The 20,046-nt window shown below is 30.6% G+C and overlaps 1 protein-coding gene across 1 annotated transcript in view; it reads right to left on the bottom strand.

Annotated features, from left to right (window-relative positions):
* Positions 1–1,399: 1,399 nt before the first annotated feature.
* The window catches only part of LOC142321241 (cytosol aminopeptidase-like), a 90,875-nt gene continuing 72,228 nt past the window's right edge, over positions 1,400–20,046 (bottom strand). Inside the window, exons 3-10 of the mRNA XM_075359238.1 lie at positions 14,495–14,613; positions 11,564–11,896; positions 10,597–10,699; positions 10,180–10,363; positions 8,823–8,969; positions 6,800–7,141; positions 4,520–4,596; positions 1,400–1,645 (exon numbers count right to left, since the gene is read on the bottom strand). Coding sequence (XP_075215353.1) covers positions 1,400–1,645; positions 4,520–4,596; positions 6,800–7,141; positions 8,823–8,969; positions 10,180–10,363; positions 10,597–10,699; positions 11,564–11,896; positions 14,495–14,613 — 1,551 coding nt within the window. The remainder of the gene's footprint in view (positions 1,646–4,519; positions 4,597–6,799; positions 7,142–8,822; positions 8,970–10,179; positions 10,364–10,596; positions 10,700–11,563; positions 11,897–14,494; positions 14,614–20,046) is intronic.

The raw sequence follows: 20,046 nt of genomic DNA, 5'->3' as shown, positions 1-20,046 counted from the left end.
TATGCATAGTTGAAAGCATTGTTCCATTATTAGGGCAAAAATAGAGAACTTATTAATGAGAACAAAGTTATTGTTCTGAAGTGTAAGGACAGACAGGACCTACTTATGCTGTTAACTAAACGCACTAATGAAATGGATTCTCGCAGAAGAGAGGAAAATGAAAACTGAAGCCTAAGGTAGTTTTAGATTTGGGTATGTTTTCAAGGTCTTTCAAAATTAGATTTTGGTTTAAATCATAAATTTTTATGTATTACACTCATGCTTAACCGCATAATTTTGTGTTGAGTACCTAAATACAGGTTCTGTATTTTTTCAAACATTACACAAAATTCTCTTTTAGTATTACTATACTGTATCCATTCTTTTTTAAAATATTTATTATTTTTCACCAAAAATTAAATATTAAATGAGCTTTATTTTTTCTTCATCTAATTTTATATCTTCATTAGTTTTTTAATCTATTAAAAATTGTATTTTATTTCTTTTGTTTAATAACCACTTTATGCTGATAACTTGTATATATAATTTCTTGATTGCAATCTTTGTTTGGTGGTAACATTACTTTTAGTTTTTATCATGGTAGTAGTATACATATTGAATAGTTTTTTACACTATAAAAAACAGTTTTTTTTTGTTTTCACTCCAGCATTGGCCGATATTACTACTAAGTAGCTTTTATAATTAGAATGCAATTGAAAAGTGTTGGATTCAAATTTTGTCTTCATTTAATCATTAAAGTGTTAATGTCATTTCATATTATTGAGACATAGTCCATTCTGTGTGTATAAAATGTTAATAGTGTTAATGTTTGTTGATTTGTGATGAATTTGTAAAAAAGCTGCAACCTGTTTGTTAAGCAATCGTAAAATTTCAGTTTGTTTTGTATGTGCAATCTGTTATGTTGTATTTTAATATTCCTTTTCGGATATTTTTTTTGTAAATCCATGCATTTAGGCATTTTTTCATTCAATTTGATCAAATCTTGTTTTTACAATAACTTAAATTTTATTGTATTTCTATCATTTGAAGATTGTGTTTCACACAATCAGATGTTATCTCTTTAAATAACTTTTAAAAGCAACACAAGATTCTTTTAAAAATGGTGGATGTGATATTCATCAGCCCTGTAAGTAATATCTACATAGTATAGATGTCAAATATGACAGAACTGGCTGTCAAATGTAATTACTCTGGGAAGGAGACTTTTGACAGTCCCATTTGTACCTCAGACACGTTACAGAGCTGTAAGAAAGATAGGGGACAGATTGCATAAAGCAACAAAATATGTGTCCCCACTCCATTATTATAAAGACTCATAAAATATAATTTCTAAAATAAAATTCTACCAAATGAACATATTTAAATTTTTGTTTTTATTTCGGGTTATTTTTAGTTAATGTCATTTTAATTTTCCTTGAATTTTAAGACATGGGTCCGGCTGTTTTTGTTTCTTTGTTAGCAAGCATGCCCTTTGATACAAAAATTGATTAAGTAATCTTGTAGGCCGACCCATTTTTACATCTTTTCTATAATATGGTTCAACCTCTTCTTCAGTTTGGCTCAACAATCCTGTTCCAAAAGAATCCAACTGAATGTATGGGACTTTTTTTGGACAGCAACACAGATCTTCAGTTGGAACCCATTCCTGTGAAAAAAGTGAAAAAAAAAATTATCATACTGCCCATTCAACTTTTGTTATAAATGAAAATACATACATTCCCCATAATTTTTAATTTTGTTCTTTAAGGCAGCTGGAATAGAAGCTATGGTGGATATAATCTTGTAATTGAAGGTAAGCTTGCAAAAAATGTTCATCAAGCATAAATATGATAGTAAAGACCTGAAGAGCCAGAGAAATAATTACCCTGTTAGTAAATAATAAAACACAGAACAAGTAAGGGAATTTAGATATTTCGGAACATATGCAAATGATATAGATAAAATGTCTTTGAAAGTATAACGGTCACTACGATTACAATAAAGAGAGTTATGAAAGGACAGTAATATTAAGAGAATCTAATGACTACAAGTCACTATACTAGGTCCACCCAATGTACGAGCTTGTGACGTCACGAGCAGACTGCGTATTACTACTCGGCCGGAAAACATCAACTCTGCATATCAAATCAACGTGTATATCAAAATAATTCTTTTATAACCTTTATTTGTACTAAATTATTAATTTTTAATAATAAACAAAAGCTTACTTGAATTTTCTTCATGCGTATAATTCAAACTTCTAGGAAGTTCACCATCCTCGCGAAACGAATCGCTTTTACTGTCACTTTCATTATAAGAGTCTACACGTATTTCATCTGTAAGTGGTTCTAGTTTTTCATACTTTTCAATATTTTTACACTTTTTCCCAATAGAATTTCCAGTGGAATTAATTTTCTCAACATAGTTAATAGTTTCTAGTTAATTTTTCAACATTCGTTTCCAATCAGGATGGTACGGTGGGAGTAAGAACATGATGCCCATGTTTTTCAAAAGTTTATCCTAGTGATATTTTTGTATTTTAGTTTTACGTAACTTTACTAATTCATATAACTGTGGTTTCAGCATTTTTTAACTATACAGAATACGATCAATTTCATGAAATTGTATTCATCATGTTGTCATGGTTAGACGCCACTTTTCAAACTGGCTTTTGTAATGCGTTCGGAATAAAACTGATTTCTCCATTATTTTTACTTAGCCACTGCCTGCAAATATTCAATTCTCTTTCTCCTGATATCGGATTTCTCAATTAAACGTATTCTGTTATTTTCAGTTTTACGTCATTTAGTACCTAACTCTTTCAAAATAATAGCTAAAGTTTATTCACTCCCTTTAAAATCAGTAGATGACGAAGTTCTGCCTTATTTTTTTAAAAGTAGGTTAATTAATTCTTCTGGGAATGAAATTCATTAACTGTTCTTTTAACTACACCTAAATCAAAACTGTCCAATCCATTTTCGGCGTGCTGGAAGAACATGATTGGGATGTTGATTGAAGAATCATGTCTTTTTCTTCTCTTCTGATTTTTTGTACTTGTGTTCGTGATATCCTACAAGCAGCACCAGTTCTTTCTCCGCATTTTTGAATGTCAATTATATGTTTGTCATCAGTTAACTGGTAATTTAGTTGAGGTGCCTCACCCCGAAATCACAAAAAATGTCTTTTTCTTCTCTTCTGATTTTTTGTACTTGTGTTCGTGATATCCTACAAGCAGCACCAGTTCTTTCTCCGCATTTTTGAATGTCAATTATATGTTTGTCATCAGTTAACTGGTAATTTAGTTGAGGTGCCTCACCCCGAAATCACAAAAAAAAATTTTTAATTAGTAAAAATTTACATAGTGATACAAAAAAAAAAACTGAACAAAAACGCAACATCAACTACTAAAAACATCACTAAACAACTAAAAACGAACTACAAAACGAAAAACTAACAGAACTATTAACGAAACTGTAGTAATAACCACGAATATTCAGATAAAGAAAAACGCAACCGCAGTCATCAAGAGCTGAACCTAACCTAATTATTTATTACTTAAAACAATGAGTAATAAATATGACCGCATAAAAACGCTATCCGAATATACCTTCATTCAACACAATATAAACTGGACTAAAGTTTATTTCTTTATACACACATTGTCCACTACGAATGACGGATCTAAGTATAATCGTGACAAATTACATTTTTAACTGCATTAAGCGTCATTAAGCGTTTTTATACTTGTAATCAATTCAAGTGGCAAGAATTGAACACACAATAACAAATGTATTTTTTGGGCGCCCGTATTGTCTGTTAGTCGAAAAATGAAATAAAAATAATTTTTTGGAAAACAATAATATAATGAGATGTCAGCACACGACGTCACAAGCTCGTAGATTCTCTGGGGCAATATAGAGTTGTTTAAACCCATTAAAAATGAAGCAAAATGAAAAAAAATATAAATATGAGAGGATTGGAAAGAGTGAATAAGAAATAGTTTAGCTAATGCTGGTTGAGATATTAGCCATGTGATTTTTCCGTTAACCAAAACCGCGTTAAGATCAAGCACAGGTATAATGTTTTAACAAAGTTTGGATACAATAAAATTGTCTTCTTAAGACTTAAAATTGAGTAAATGGTTCAGTGGAATGTTTGTAGATGAAGAGAAATGGAAACCAATGAGATTGGTATGTGAATGTTTGCAGATGATGTATGATGAACAGTAAGTAACAGGAAAAGTAAGTGCTTGTTAATATTTCATAAAGATAAATTTTTGAAATGTCACACATGTCTAAACACAAATCTACCTGAGGACAAATACATATTAAAATATTTATTATGTTCATTTACACACAAGTTCCATTTTTAAGACAACACAACACAATTTTTGAAATTAAATTTTTATAACTATAAAAATTTAATTTCAAAAATTTACTCAGGAAAAAGATACATGTATATTTTACTCTGATACTGATCCATAAGTTCAATGGAGGACCCAAACAATTTTACATTTACAAATATTTAATATTTTACTTACACTCATGAAAGCTGCTGCTTGACAGCAATCACCACCTGTTTTACTTGTTCCATTGTCAAGATCGACACTTTTGCGACCTGTAAAAAAAAATTGGAAAGTTTTAGTGCCATAATATTTGTATGCAATTATTTATAGTAAATAAGGTAACACAAATCATTTCACACTGTTATGATCAATTAGAAAATAAAATATTTTAATTCAGTTTCAGTTTGCCTTTACACGGTTTGTTTCTTTCATATCTCTTCAAATTTCTTACCAAGCCTTACCTTCTGCCACCTTTCACCATTAAGTTCATTTCTTCTACTAGAACTCCATTGAATTCCCTCCCCCTCAAACATTGTTCTCTTTCTATCCCTGATTTTTCTCCGGATATACTCCCTTTTTAATAGTCATACATCTTCCTTGTTGTCTTATAATGTTAACCATACCCTTGGCATACTCCTACAGTTCTCAGCCAGCTAAAATCCAGTAATATTATAAACAAACAGCGTTTCTATATTAAGCTTAAGAATTTCCCAAAGTAATATTTAATATCAGACATAATTAGTAAATAATGAATTTTCAATATATTCTGCTTACAGCCTACATGGTTGGCATTAGGAAAGATGTCTAGTCATAAAAATTCTGCCAGGATTACAAGATGTTGTTGGAAATAAATTGCGTAAATAAACAATCTTTATTTAGATCATATGGTGTTCATCCCACGCTTGTTCTTTAGTCTTATACACTTTATTTCATCTATGATCATAGCCTGTTTCCTTTTTTTCTTCCCTTTGAGCATTTTCTCATGTTAATAATTACTGTGTTAAATAAACAAATTAAATACCAACAGGTCATGATTAATAATAAAATTAATACTGTGTTACGCATTAGTTACGCATTTTATTAATAGCACAAATTAATGTTATTAGACAAAAAAAATTCAGTGAACCTCTTATTCCTCAGTGAATCATTTGATTAACAGTAACCTTATTTTCATATCTTTGTATGAAGTAAATGTGATCGCAAAAAATTTCGGTTTTCAAGTCTCAACAGAAATACCCATTTTGACCATCCCTGAATCCATCTTGACTAGTTTCGGCATGACATCTGTATGTACTGTTCAACAGAACAAGTAAGGCATATATGTCTAACTTAATATTGGCGGACGGCTACGGTAGCAGTTCAGATGACAGCGGGAGCACAATACACGTACGCTTTTGCACAGCGTCACTCCCGCCGCACAGATGAGCACGCAGTTCTCCCATCATAGCGGCGCTGCAGCCCCACCATTCTCAGGCTCCAATAAAAGAGCGTGCACGAGGTGATTTTTTAATTCATCGTCGATCACCACCTTTAAAATACCAAAAAGAAGAAGATGGAAGAAGTTCCCTGACCGCCTCAATGTGGGACTTTCCGGCGGATGACAACATCCTGGCCAGCCCGCCGAAGGAGCCGCTGGACACGGACCCTACCTTCTCGCTCCAGCTCGCCGGGCTTCAATCGCCCTACAGACTCAGGCTTCAATCGCGGACTCAGCAGAAGCCGGCCCAGTGTGGAATCGCTCGGGGAGAAACGTCTCGGCCATGCCGGCGAAAGACGACCCGATGCCGACTCTGCGGGGAATTGGGAGCCACCACTGCCACGGTGTAGCGGGGACCCAGACGCAAGTCCCCGACTACAGCTAAGTCGACTTCGCCGGAGACTAGCTTTCGGACCAACAGCTCTTCTCAGAGCTAACGACAAAAACGGCCCATTTCAGGGCTACCACATGGTTAAAAATTAAAACGAGCCGTCGAAGCCAATCTTCTACAACAACCCATCACAGGGCTACTACAAGGTTGTACTTTACAGTGCCGTCGGAGCCACTCGGCAATGGTACATATGTATCTCGCATAACTGAAACGATTACCCGTAGGATATTGAAATTTTGGATTTAGGACTGTTATAACATCTAATTGTTCACCTACCTTTTTGATTGCAATCGACAACCAAAAGTGTCCAAAAAGCACAAAAATAAAAAAAAATTTCGATTTTGGACTTTCTTAACATATTTAAGAACTTTTATTTTCATTGGTTCCACAGAGTTTAACCAAATGAAATTTTAATTAATGAAATTTGGATCTTAGAAATAAATTCTATGTACTAGGAATATCGTTAACTGAAATATTGACCCTCAGAACTAAATTTGTGTAACATTAATACAATACTCATTGGTTTCCTTTATTTATTAAATTAACTTCAGCAAGGCATTAATATAAAATGGGTTTTAGAAAGAAATAAAACTTTTTAATTACTTACTTTTGTTTAAATTTTTAAAATGTTGCCATATTGGCAATCTCCAAACTCTATCTCCAGATTCTAGCCCAGCTCTTAGAAGTTCATTCCATAATCCAGTACTGGATGTGAAAGCACCAGTTGCTGCTGTTCCCAGTAAATGTGATACAGATTTAGTGAACGAGCCAACATTAACAACCATTGCCGGCTGATAAAATTCTGTGAAATCAAGAACATCAGTGAGCACTACCCTACAATCATTATCAGGATCTGAAACGCGTATGTGAATGCCATTTCTACCTCTCAGAACATCTCCTGGTTTTAAACCCATTGGAGAAATCAAACTTTCATACAATAAAATCACACCTGTACATGTAACAAAAAAAATGAGGTAAGTAATATGTGTATGAATTTTCTTTTAAAAACTTAAGATAATTAAGTGGTAATCGTTAATTTCTAACTTAAGTTCATGCCTCGCATACATTTTAAAGATAGTTATAGTTACCATAGTAAACTGTCAAAATCTCATCGATTAAGAGGCAGTAAGGTTTTATAACTTTTATTACTGATGAATTTTTAATTTGCATCAAGAACTAACACCTAAAAGCATACAATAATAACCATCCAAAGGAAATTTGCATTTAGCATTGTTTAATTGAGCTGACAAATTTTAACTGATTTATTATTTAATAAATAATAATAGAATGAGAATTATTTTAAAGTTATTTATGATAGTAATGTGACAAATTTCGCAAATTGAAATTTGGCACTAATTTAGAAAAATATTCCTTGGTAATGTTGCTCCTTATCTCATGTAATGAAAGGAAAGGCTGCCTCAGGTAGAGTAGTAAACATTTTGATTAGTTCAAAAACCAGTATCTATTGATCTATAGTGTTCAGGTTTTAAAATATAAACCATGCTGTTATATGCTGGAAGATTTAGATTGTAGTTGTAAACACCAATTAGATAATCCAGGTTTATTCGTTAAGAAGGTTCATTGTGTAAATAGAAATACACCTGATGACTGATTTAAAAAAATAAACTACTAACATTAATTAAATCATTAAGTTGTACCTCTGAATTTATAATTCTGAATAAATCTTAAAATAATAAATTTCGAAAAATTTAAATGCGTATTGAGTTTTGAGAGTTAGAAAATCAAATTATTTTGAATAGTCAAAATAAAAGGAAATTAGATAAAGCATAAATTTTGAATGTTGGTGATTAAAATTTAAATGACAAATTGTCTAACTTGCAAAGTTCATTAATCTTTTTATAACAGTATTTACATAATAATCTTTCCATTGTACAGATTTACAAATTAAAAAATTAAAAAGTGGGACCATAGAAATTAAAAAAAAAAAATATTAAAAAATGCAAAGTTAAGTTAGAAACTGTTTTTATTCAGGTTTTCAGGAAGTCTATTCATTTTCATAGTATATTTACACAAAGTATCATAAAAAAATATAGATTATGATTTTATTACAGTAAAGTTAAGAGATTAATCAGCTATGTAACTAGAAAAGTTCTTTTCTTGCAGTTCAACTTGAGATGTTTTACTTTAGAAAACAACATTAATTCTAAATCTTTATAGCTCTTCTTAATAGAATGAGCATTATCAATAGTATCACAATTTGCCATAGGTCAGATCACAAAAATTTTTAACTTGCAGATAGAGATAATAGATTATCAATAGAGGTAATTTTAAACTTGCAGTTGAAATAAAAATAAAACTCATCGTTAATTCTTTTATCAATCTCATTTCTTTTATCTTGTAAAGCTACAATGTAAGTACATCATAAAACTTATGCCAAAAATAACTAAGAGTTCCAACAGCTACAAACTCAAGAAACGATAGCAACAGGGATATGATCAATGACAGACCAGATTTCATAGTACAAAATCAATTCGTTTCCATGCATAAATGATTACCTATCTGATTTTTTGGCTTTAAATATAACAAGGGTGTCCCAGATCTGATGATTGTCACAGAGTACTGTTTTTATCATTTGTAGTAGTTAATAATACTCAGCAATAAGAACTTACACCGAATATTGATAGGTAAGCGTTTGCGTGCAACAGCCATCATAGTACCAGCAAGAGCAGCAGCTCCTGACATATCTGCTCTGTATTCATGTAAACCTTTGTATGGTTTCAGGAATAATCCACCAGTGTCAAATGTACTTCCTTTTCCTATAAAAATCAAGATAATATAACTAGAAATAACTTTGTATGCATATTATTGTATAATGGGATAGAATAATTAAATATAACATGAATGACAATATTGGAAATTTTTATAATAATAATTCTTCCACTTTCTCTTCCAAATACTGTTTTCAAAATACTTTTTTTGATAGGTTTTTTGTTATTCTTTCTAAGGAATAGAAAAACTCTATATCCAAGTTTAAATTGCAACTTTTTACTGGTAATAAGAATTCTATTTCTGTAAATTCAATTTTTACCTTATACTGAATGTATGGACAGAATTATAAATATGGTAGTATTATAAAGTAATTTCACAACAAAAAAAATCTGGCATATAAATTTATTGCTTTCATCATCCTAGTCTTATCACTGTGATGAATAAAGCACCTCAGCAGTGTAAGTTTTTCTAGAAATTTCACTGATGGTTTGGATAACAAAATTAGTTTCCAATTTGTTCTATCTTTTAACATAAATATACTGCAAACTAAAAATTCAACTCTTGAAAAGTAATATTAAAAAAATTTACAACAAATATTCTACAAAAATATCTCCACTACAAAGCTCATGAACAAAACTTCAGTGTTAAAAACTTGGCATGAGAGCAGAGGTTATTAAGATACTTCATGGAAAAAATTAAATTATGTTCACCAGTCTATCAAAAAAAAAAAAAAATAGTGGTGCAAATTTGGTGATAGTTTATAGTTAATTTATGAATTTATTATTATTATTAATGAAAATTTCATTTTTTCTATTCAGCATCAAGTGCTGACCAAAATAATGCAAATAAGTCTATGAATTAATATATTTGGTTTCAGTGATTTTCTAGTTTATGTTTTATTTCTGTTAAGTGCTTACTTTGTTACATCAAATTGCCAACTTAATAAAGTAAACATTTAACATTTTAATAAAGGTTTTACTTTTTTCTTTTTCTTGTTTAGCCTCCAGTAATTACCTTTCAGATAATACTTCAGAGGATGAATGAGGATGATATGTCTGAGTGTAGGCTTGTACAGTCTCAGTTTAACCATTCCTGAGATGTGTGGTTAATTGAAACCGAACCACCAAAGAGCACCGGTATCCACGATCTAGTATTAAAATCCGTGTAAAAATAACTGACTTTACTAGTACTTGAACACTGGAACGCTCGACTTTCAAATCAGCTGATTTGGGAAGAAATAAAGGTTTTACTACTTACCTACAAGTACCACAGGCTTTGTTCCTGACTCATCCCCACAGTAACCCATTTCAATCAATAAGGGAGGAGCACATGTTTGACTTTTAGCTATTGACAAGCTTGCAGACATTCGACGCAATGCCATCCAATCACGATTTCGAATATCAATGTGGACATCGTATTTACATAGTTTGTCCATAAATTCCTGTAAATTAAAAAAAAAAATAATCAAAGCATATCAAATAAATAGACTTAATAAAAAAATATTAATTCTCTTAACTTCTGTGCAGTTAATTATTAAGATTGATACATTAAAAAACCTTTCCTTCCTTAAAAATGAAATCTTATTGAAAAAATAAAATTAACAAACTTAAAAATTAACAATAACTATTGAAAAGTGCTAGTGCTTTTTTCTAGTCATTTATATAAATTCCTTACCTCGGCTAACAAATCTGGTTTTTTTAGATTTGCAGGAGCATGACTTAGAAATCGTGCCCAATTTTGCGATTCAGCATTTATTTCTCCACTGGCCCATGAATTACTAAAAAAAAGAAAACATTTAACTTAATTTAATTTTGTAAGTTTTTTTTTGATTGTTCATTATTGTGGTGGCCTCTTCTAGATAAAACTACAGTTTGTCATGTACCAATTAATTGAAATCTCCAAGGATGTTCACCAGCCTTTGTTGCTGAACTATGAATAATGAAAACAAACATTTTATTGTTTGCTGCACAAAGCATATGCACAGCACTTGAGAACTGTTCTAGGCCAAGAGCAACAATTAGCCTTAGATTGTCCTTAGAATGTCCTTAGATTCTCTAAGGACATAACTACTGCATCCCATAATTACATTATAATACTTAAACCTCTCTACCATGTTTTTAACAATCTATGAATCAGATTCATGTACCAAGTGCATTCTGGATACAAAATCAAATTATTTCAATTCTAGTCTCAAGTTTAGTTTTTTTTTTATTTTGAAAAATGATATGATAGGTTCTGTAATAAAACAAACTACACCACGATCAGTCAATTTTGTTCATTACCTATTTTAATTTTTACCAGTTTTCTAGAATTAGTCAGGTCTGCTATATTTTTTATAACCTGAAAAAATCTCATTGATCAATCTAATGGAAAGGAGTATATAGAAATTTGTAGCTTATGAATATTATTCATGTCTGATCAGATTTTGAACCCAGAACCTTATAATTAAGCAGAACTTAAATTTTTTTACAAAGTTCATAAAAAACAGTATAACAGGTGTAGATGGAGAAATTAAATTTTTTAAAAGACCAAAAATTGGAAAAATTTTTTTTTTGAGAAACCTATCATTATCTTAATTTACATTTTTTTACAGATTCCATTAAAACTTTTATGAAGTTAAATATGCAGTTTTTATACATACGCATCAGGATGATCGTAAAGCTCAATATGAGGTAAACTTTTATCTCCAGTAGAAATATTAGCTTTATAATGAAACGTTCCCAGAACTGAACCTTCAGCAGCTGCTTCTGGAACTGTTGCTCCATCAACATATATTTTATTAGCCCCTCTATCTTGAACAGCTCTTGCTCCCATGGCTGTAGCAATTCTAATATTCTCCTTTTCTTCATTTAATTGTTCAAAGAGATTTAATTTATTTACGTCTTTGAATCCAAGACCAGCAATTGCAATATGGTGATATCCTCCCACATCTAGACCCGAGAAAGTTTCAACTTTACCTAATGGAATCTTGTACCTGTAGAAAATAAAATATTTATCTTTTAATGAGGCAATGATTTTAAAGTTCACATATAAAAGTAATAAAAGAATAAAATTAAGAAAAATTTGAAGCAGAATAGCAGTCTAGGGGGAAAAATAAGGTTGATTTGTTATATTATTTTTTGAAAACTGGACATTAAAGTACTGAAATTGTCTTAAATACATATTAGGTCACATACATCATTTTTAACTGCTTAAATTTTTAACTTAACTGCTTAAATATGTAGCATAAGCTCTAATTACACAATATAAATACTACACATATTGCGCTCACATGCTCTTATTCATTCGCTGCTGTTTGATGAACCAATTAGAAAATGTTCACAATTTTCCTCTATTTAAATCAGGATATAACCAATGGTAGGGATTCAGGGCCGGGGAAAAAATTAAATTTGAAACTAAGCAAGAATACAGAAGGGTAATCAAATATATGAGAAAAATGTTAAGGTGGTGTTCTCATCTACAAAATAAGTGAGATACACCATTAAAAATTTTACGCAGAATTATGTTAGTCTTAGCAGTTAAAACAAAATTTAAAAAAAATGAAAAATTTAACTTTTACATCATCAATGAAGCTTGTAAAATTTGGAAACCATAACAGCAAAGAATAAAGGCTTTTGAAATGCGATTCAGGAGAATGTTGAAACTGGCTGATAGAATAAGAAATGAAAAGTTGGGAGAAAGAAATGTGGGATATAATCTTGCAGAAGGTGGAAGATCTGAGGGTGTATGTTGCTACCTAGGCTTAATGAATGTAGTACAGAATGGGAATAACAAAATGGGCATGACAAACAGATTGAGAATTTGGTATATAAGATAGTGTAGATACAAGCTATGTGCAGGATAAAAGAGTGAAGAAATTCATCATTCTTACTGTTTTTATTATGTATTATAGCATGTACTTTATTATGTATATTTTTATGTTTGATTTGTTATCGATCTAATATTTAATTGGTCACTACTATTATCCTGATTATTATTGTGGTTGTAATTACTATACTAATATTTTTGGTCATTAATTGTTTTATTATTATTATTATATCATTACTGAATTTATCACTGTTGTTATTTATTTGTCTAGTTGTAATTACGAACATTTTAAACCAATCCACTGTAATTATATAAACATTCTAAATTGTCATCCTCAATACATGCTGATTGAGCCGCGAAACACGTGACAATATTAAGTAATAAATAGTTAGATTGATTTCAGGTCTGTAAATTGTGACAGGACTTTTTTTGCAGCAAATGCCCATATTTTATTAAATACCTGGATAGCCAGACCAGGTTACCTCCAACTCAAAGACAAACACTAACCATTTACATCATTGTGCCCCACCAAATAATTATATGTTATGTGTGTATATTAAAAAATCAGTCAGGAATATTATAATTTTGAATATATTTGCAGAAAAAAATTTAAAAACGTATTAAAATATGAATTGACTAGAATACAGAAAATTCAGGTTATTTAATTAGTACATAAAGTTAATTTTTTTGTTTATAAAAAAAATTGTTTAGAAAAAATTTTAATTTTAAAATGGAATAAGTAAAAATTAAGAGGTTCCAATAAGGTATTTTTCAAGGAAGACGCCCGCAACCCATCTGTGGTTGTTAGTTAATTGTTAGATGGCACCACTAAAAGTGGTGCCGAACTATAATTAACCGAACTAAACCTACGCTCGCTAGATTAAGTTCGGTTAATTATATTTATACTTTTAGATTTATTAAATAATTTTACGTAATATATATATCTAGATATTATTATATTATACACGTTCGATTTACGCGGGTGTTACGTTCCTGAAAATTTCCGCGCATAATGAAATCGCGTAAATGGGCCTCACATTTAATGCAAAAATGTAGGTTAGGTTCTGGTTAAATTATACAATAACTTGCTGTACTCATTAAATACTTTATTTTGCCATTTTGTTATTACAGTATCATTGTATTATTTTAATGACATTGCAGTACAATATATGTATTTAATGAAAAAAATATGAACTATTAATTTTTCTCCTTTCAGTGGCGCCATCTATTAAGAAACTGACTAACTACAGATCGGCTGTGGGCGACTTCTTAAAAAGTACTAATAGTATCTTATAATGTATGAAAACAGTCTTGAATTATGTAAATATATATATATATATTTCATTTTGCAAAGTTAACATTTAATTATTATTAGCACGTAGAAAGTTATAATTTATTTGCTAAATATATTTACATGATTCATATCATTTAGAACATGATTAATAAATAGTAATCATATTCTACTTATGATTAACTTAGTGATATTAAAATTACATTTATAACTAAATATGGTTAATCTAATTCTAGCACTCAAAAAAATTGAAATAAAGTGTAACTTGCAATCTTAAATTTATACTGAACAAAATTTAAAACAAAATCAATTACCGTAATCAAGAAATTATGTTATGTGTTATTTTTTTCTAGTTTTTATAAATGAATTAAAGCAAGGAGGATATAATACAGGAATTTTATTTTGATTAAATTATCTTTACCTAACAGTATTTTAATGAGTTGTTAATTTGAGCAATATTACAAAATAACATACTTCTGTAATGTTTGTGTAAGAAATCCATTTGTACTATCATTAAACCGTTCACCAGCAGGTGTTAGTTCTTGAACTCCATCAGGGGTTTTTGGTTGGTAAACTCCAAGAACCAGTCCTCTCTGGAATAAAACAAGTTCATTAATAACCGTTTACTAATAGAGATTACTATATACCTTAATTAATACTGTAATCTTAGAATTTTATTTTTAAATCGAGTAATTAATAGACATTATCAAAGACACAGAATTAATTACAACTTTTATTCTTATACATAGCGCATCCATCTGTTAATTCCTTCTTATGATTGTCCACAAGATAAACTGAATTTTGATGTATGGATTCACTAGTGCAGCCAGGCAGAGCTACAACTTTATGCTGCATTAAGAAATTAGGGCTTACACACATTCCTTCATTTAATTAAATAATGCAGAGTAAATAATGTTCAAATAATTCATAGCTTCATCATATTTTTGTACTTCAACAGAAACATGCATTTTGAGCCTAATTTTCAAACTGGCCACAACAATTTCTGTACCAATAAGGTAGATATGAAAAATGTGCACTATTTAGCAGCAAACATTGGAATAAGTAGAGGCAATCTTTGCAGTCCAAAAGTACCAGGTTTATGTACATCACATATTCTAATGATCAGAAAGTTGTTGCCATATATAAAATTAAGACTGCTTTATGAATAATACTCCTCTACTCATGTCAATGTGTAAGATGTGTTAGCTAGTTATTTTTTGGAGTGTATGTTTCTCTAAGTTCAATAATATTTTACTATGTTTTTGTAACAAATTGATGTGTATGATATTCTGCAAATCTCTGGATATCTAATGAAGCTATATTTATCAGCTGCCTTTAAGCTTCTATGTCTACTATTCATGTATAGGCGAGCAATCTGGCAAGAAGCTACTGCCTGAAAAACACAAGCAGCAAATACAGTACTTCTCAGTAATTCGTTAAGGAGAGTGTTTTTGACAACAAAAAAATTGGAAAAACAATATAAAGATTAACAACAAAAATTTGTAAACAGAAGCAAAAATTTTATTACTCCATTGAACCAGAATAAAGTTAGTGTACGATTCCAGCAAAAAAAAGAGATAAAACAAAAAATTAATATTGTTAATAAATAATAAATAAATTAAATAATAATAAATTAATATCTAAATTAAAATTTAGGTGGGAAATCAGAGTAGCTTCAGCCTGTTACATAACTAGTTCAAAGATCAGGATATGCTTTTAATGAAACCAAAACCATGTTTAATTATTAACATTATTATTAATATGTAATAGGAACACAAGTAGCAATAAGATAATAATAACAAGTAAGTAGCAGTTGAAACTAAAATAAAAAATATATAAAATGAGAAGGTTTAGTCATCCTCTACCCTGAGACTAGTCATTGTCTAATGCTTCTTTTTTTTTGTTTACCAAACTATTACAGTAGATAAGTTGTTCATTATTTATTCCAAGAAAAACATATCAATTTATAATAATCAAGCTAAGTAAAAATAGCAGTTCTACTTAGTGGTATCTTCCACTCTACTCAAAGCATCCCTTCTCAAATTCCATTTTTGAATAACTAATTTTTTTATTGATTATTATCTTTTTTCTTCATTTCTAATTCACATTCTTTTCTCAGCATTGTTTTTCATAATTTCCAACCATTTTATTGTGGAGCTTATGCTAGTTGCTATTCTAAAATTAACCTATAAAAGTTTGTTTTTCATAACTTTCATCTTATCCTGGAGCTTGTTCTAGAATTAACCTATAAAACTTTGTTTTCATTAATTTTTATATGTGTACTACTTTCAAAAGTTATTTCTTGTATAAAAGTAAAATATTATAACAGATTTGTCAAAATACATTTCTGATTTCTGCAGTATTTTTGTTTGATTTATAGAAAGAAATTTACCATATACACCGATATCAAAAGTATACCGTCCAATTGATACTTAAAACAAAACCGAATTATCTAATGAGATATTATAGTAGTTCAGGCTTGGGATTTGACCAATTTTACCTCTAAAAATAAAATCTTTTATTTTTGGTGGATTGAGATTATATAAAGATTGCACTATTTATTTTGCAAATCTATTTAAAATTAATTTGAGATAAATGTTTTTTTTTTATAAATTCTTCAATATATATTATTCATGAAAATATTGTCTAATTTAATATTTTGTTTTGACAGCTAACACTTTTATTTCAAAAAGACTAGAAAAATGCATTACACAGTAAAAAAGAGTGCCATTTCACATAGTGAATTGAGATTAAATTTAGTGTTATTTGCCAGTTACCATGAATTATAAGTATATGTTGAGTAACACCATCAGGTCCTCGATAAAATAATTTTATCAGTGATAGCTTGTTTAAAAATAAAACTACATCTTTATTAAACATTTTTAGCTTTATTTTTCACTACAGTTACAGAAGAAAACTCTGTTAAAAATCTCCTTAAAAAGAGAGGGACAAAGTTGGAAAACGTTTTAATCATTAAATCCTTCAATGCGTATTTCATCTTAAATGATATAAGAAACAAAACATTAAAATTAATTAATACTAAAAATTTAAATTATGTTCCATTACATACCACTGTTCCTGGACAAGTAGAGTAATTTCTAAAATGTTTCAAAGAATAAATGTTAAAAATTCTAGACATATTTAATATTTATTGTTTTCCGAAGTAATAAAAAAAAAAATGATAAACAAATAATTTTAAATATAACAGGAAATTTAACCGCACAAAAAATTTAGACAACTGTAAATTTCATGTGTAGTATATGTCAATAAAATGAACTATATGGATTTTATATGAATGTGATTTCTCATATTTCCATGGTAACAACAAAACAGTAATCGCAATAAACAAACCACGTGTACAAAATTATAATTTTTTTTCCAAACACGCACGCGATTGATTCTATTGTTTATGACACGCTTTTCGTCCATTTTTCTGGAGTGAACAACCGTACGCTAGTCTAGGCTATGAGTCGTACGTAAGAAAAATTTCTTTATTCAGGTTTGTGTAAATAATAACCGAATGATGTGTCGTTCTAAACATTCAAATGAGCCGGTTTTCGTGGCGGGAGTGGTTGCGTCTCGGCCTTTCATCCGAAGGTCCTTGGTTCGAATCCTAGTCATGCATGGCATTTTCACACGCTACAAAAATTGTCATTCATCTCACCCTCTGAAGTAATACCTAACGGTGGTTCCGAGGTAAAAAAAAAAAACAAAAAAATTAAATAAATATAAAAACATTCAAATGAAACATTAAATCTCTATATAAACCGTTCCTGATTCATTCAGAGACTAACTTGTTTTTGTAAATGATTCCATTCCAGCTTATACTGTATTTGCAGTTAAAACTTGTACATTTAATTATTTGTATACAAAGAGTATAAGGTTATCGTCCGATTGTAGCGTTCTTTGAATTTAAATTATTGAAAGTAGTTGGTCTTAAATGAAAATTTAAAATTAATTTATTCGCGTTAACTTAGTAAATTTTCGTTGGTTCTATTCTTATGTAAGTGGATTGATTTTATTATTTTGCATATTATGTCTAATTTACGTGGAAAAGGTATTCACCACCGAGGGAAACAAATTATACACAACGTTTTTAATTACATGGCAGGAGAATATTTGTAAGCGACTCCAAAAAAAGTTGTAGAACGTGTTGCGTCTGCCACAGGAGTCTCAAAAAGAACAGTTTAACGAATTAGTGATGAAATAGCTTCTGGAAAAAATTAATTTTTCCTCGCAAAGGAATGGGGTGCTCATATTTTCACCCAACTCTTTGGCCATATGTCACGATTACGGAAAAAATTGGCAAAAAAATCAAATTTTTAATTTGAAGCTATGACTTTCACATAATCTTCCATATCACCATCAACAAAGCTTGTTGTCAAATTCATTCTGAGATACCGAAAATTATTTTTTACCTTTTAGTGCGTTAAGAGTACCGTTTTAAAATTTTCTTTTTACATATATTTTATTTTCTACTTTTTAATATTCATAGTTTACAACTGCGATAGCGCACAGGTTTGAGCGTGTTTAGCAAAAGATCGGATCGGTACGTTTTACGGTGGATGAGTGCAATCAAAACATAGGGTTAAACGATTTAATTTCCGGATACCAAAGATCCGGTCGATTAAGAGTGCAACGATGCGTTAAAAAGTAAGCACTCGACCTGCTGATACATACACATTTTGAATCGTGAAGATCGATCGAGCGATTGCCGAGATATTACGGTGGCACCCCATCACACCCCTCCACAATTTCTGAACGGCGCCCTGGAGGCACTTGAAAATATTATCTGGCGGATACCACTGTGAGCAGATGAGGTATCGTCGAGGGGGATCGAAAAAAATTTTCGGAGCACTAGGACCGACCGTTTTAGAGATATTTGCGATTTTCGTCCGAAAATTAGGATCCGGTTAAAAAATACTAAATTTTCCAAAAACTTCGGTCGTTACTGTACAGAATTTCTAGTAGCAACAGTATACCCTAATATATATCTCACTTAAAATTTCTTTCACTAAGAAAATGTGCATTTAAACGAGGTTGCATAAGTTCAGGGGGTATTTTTTTTCACTTAGCAACTTAGGGACATTTAACGACTTCAGAGCGAATGGATAACCGGAAGTGCTTTAAAATTCGACTGAAAGATTCATGAGTGGTAAAAATAAGTTAGTTAAATATTTGTGTATTATTTTATTCGGTTATATATAAATACGAGATGTGTGAGAAAATTATTGAGATTGATAACACTGCGAGCGATCTGGCAACGGTGTGTCTATCGGTCTGTGCTAGACCAGTTTGTTCATCCCTTCCACATGCTCAGCACGAGTTTCAACTCCGTTCAGCCAACACATTATTTTTGACAGTGCCATCACTGAAGTTGTGTTTTTGTTGTGTGTTACAAAAAAGGAGCATGGAATTTAGAGCGACATTGTGCAATCAAGTTTTGTGTTAAACTTGGAGAATCCGCGAGTGTGACCTTTGAAAAGTTGAAACAGGCCTATGGGGAACATTGCTTAACAAGAGCACAAGTTTTCCGCTGGCCCAAATAATTTTTGGAAGGCCGAGGACACATTGAAGATCAACTTCGTTCAGGGAAACCTTCAACTTCAAAATCTGACGATTTTGAAGTTGAAAACATCGTGAAGTTGAAACGTTGAGTGTGTGAGGGTTCTTATGAGATCAGACCGTCGTTTAACAATAAGGATGATGGATGAGTGAACAGTTAAATTTAAATGCTTTCACCGTACATAAAATTTTGACAGACGATTTGGACAAGCGAAAGGTTTGTGCGAAATTGGTGCCGAAAAACCTCATAACGGAACAGAACAACAATCGAAGAAACGTGTGCGTTGATCTTCTTGAGAGGATTGACAGTGACCAAGAATTATTAAATCGTGTAATCACAGGTGATGAATCTTGGATACGAGTATTTGAGTACAATCCTGAAACAGAGCGAAGAGTGGTACACTCGTCATCTCCTCGACCGAAAAAATATCGAATGAGCAAATCAAAGATCAAAACCACCC

Source organism: Lycorma delicatula, chromosome 3, assembly GCF_047948215.1.
Source record: "Lycorma delicatula isolate Av1 chromosome 3, ASM4794821v1, whole genome shotgun sequence".
Taxonomy (NCBI): Eukaryota; Metazoa; Arthropoda; class Insecta; order Hemiptera; family Fulgoridae; genus Lycorma; species Lycorma delicatula.
Note: the sequence above shows the minus strand (reverse complement) of the source record. Positions and strands in the feature narration are given on the sequence as shown.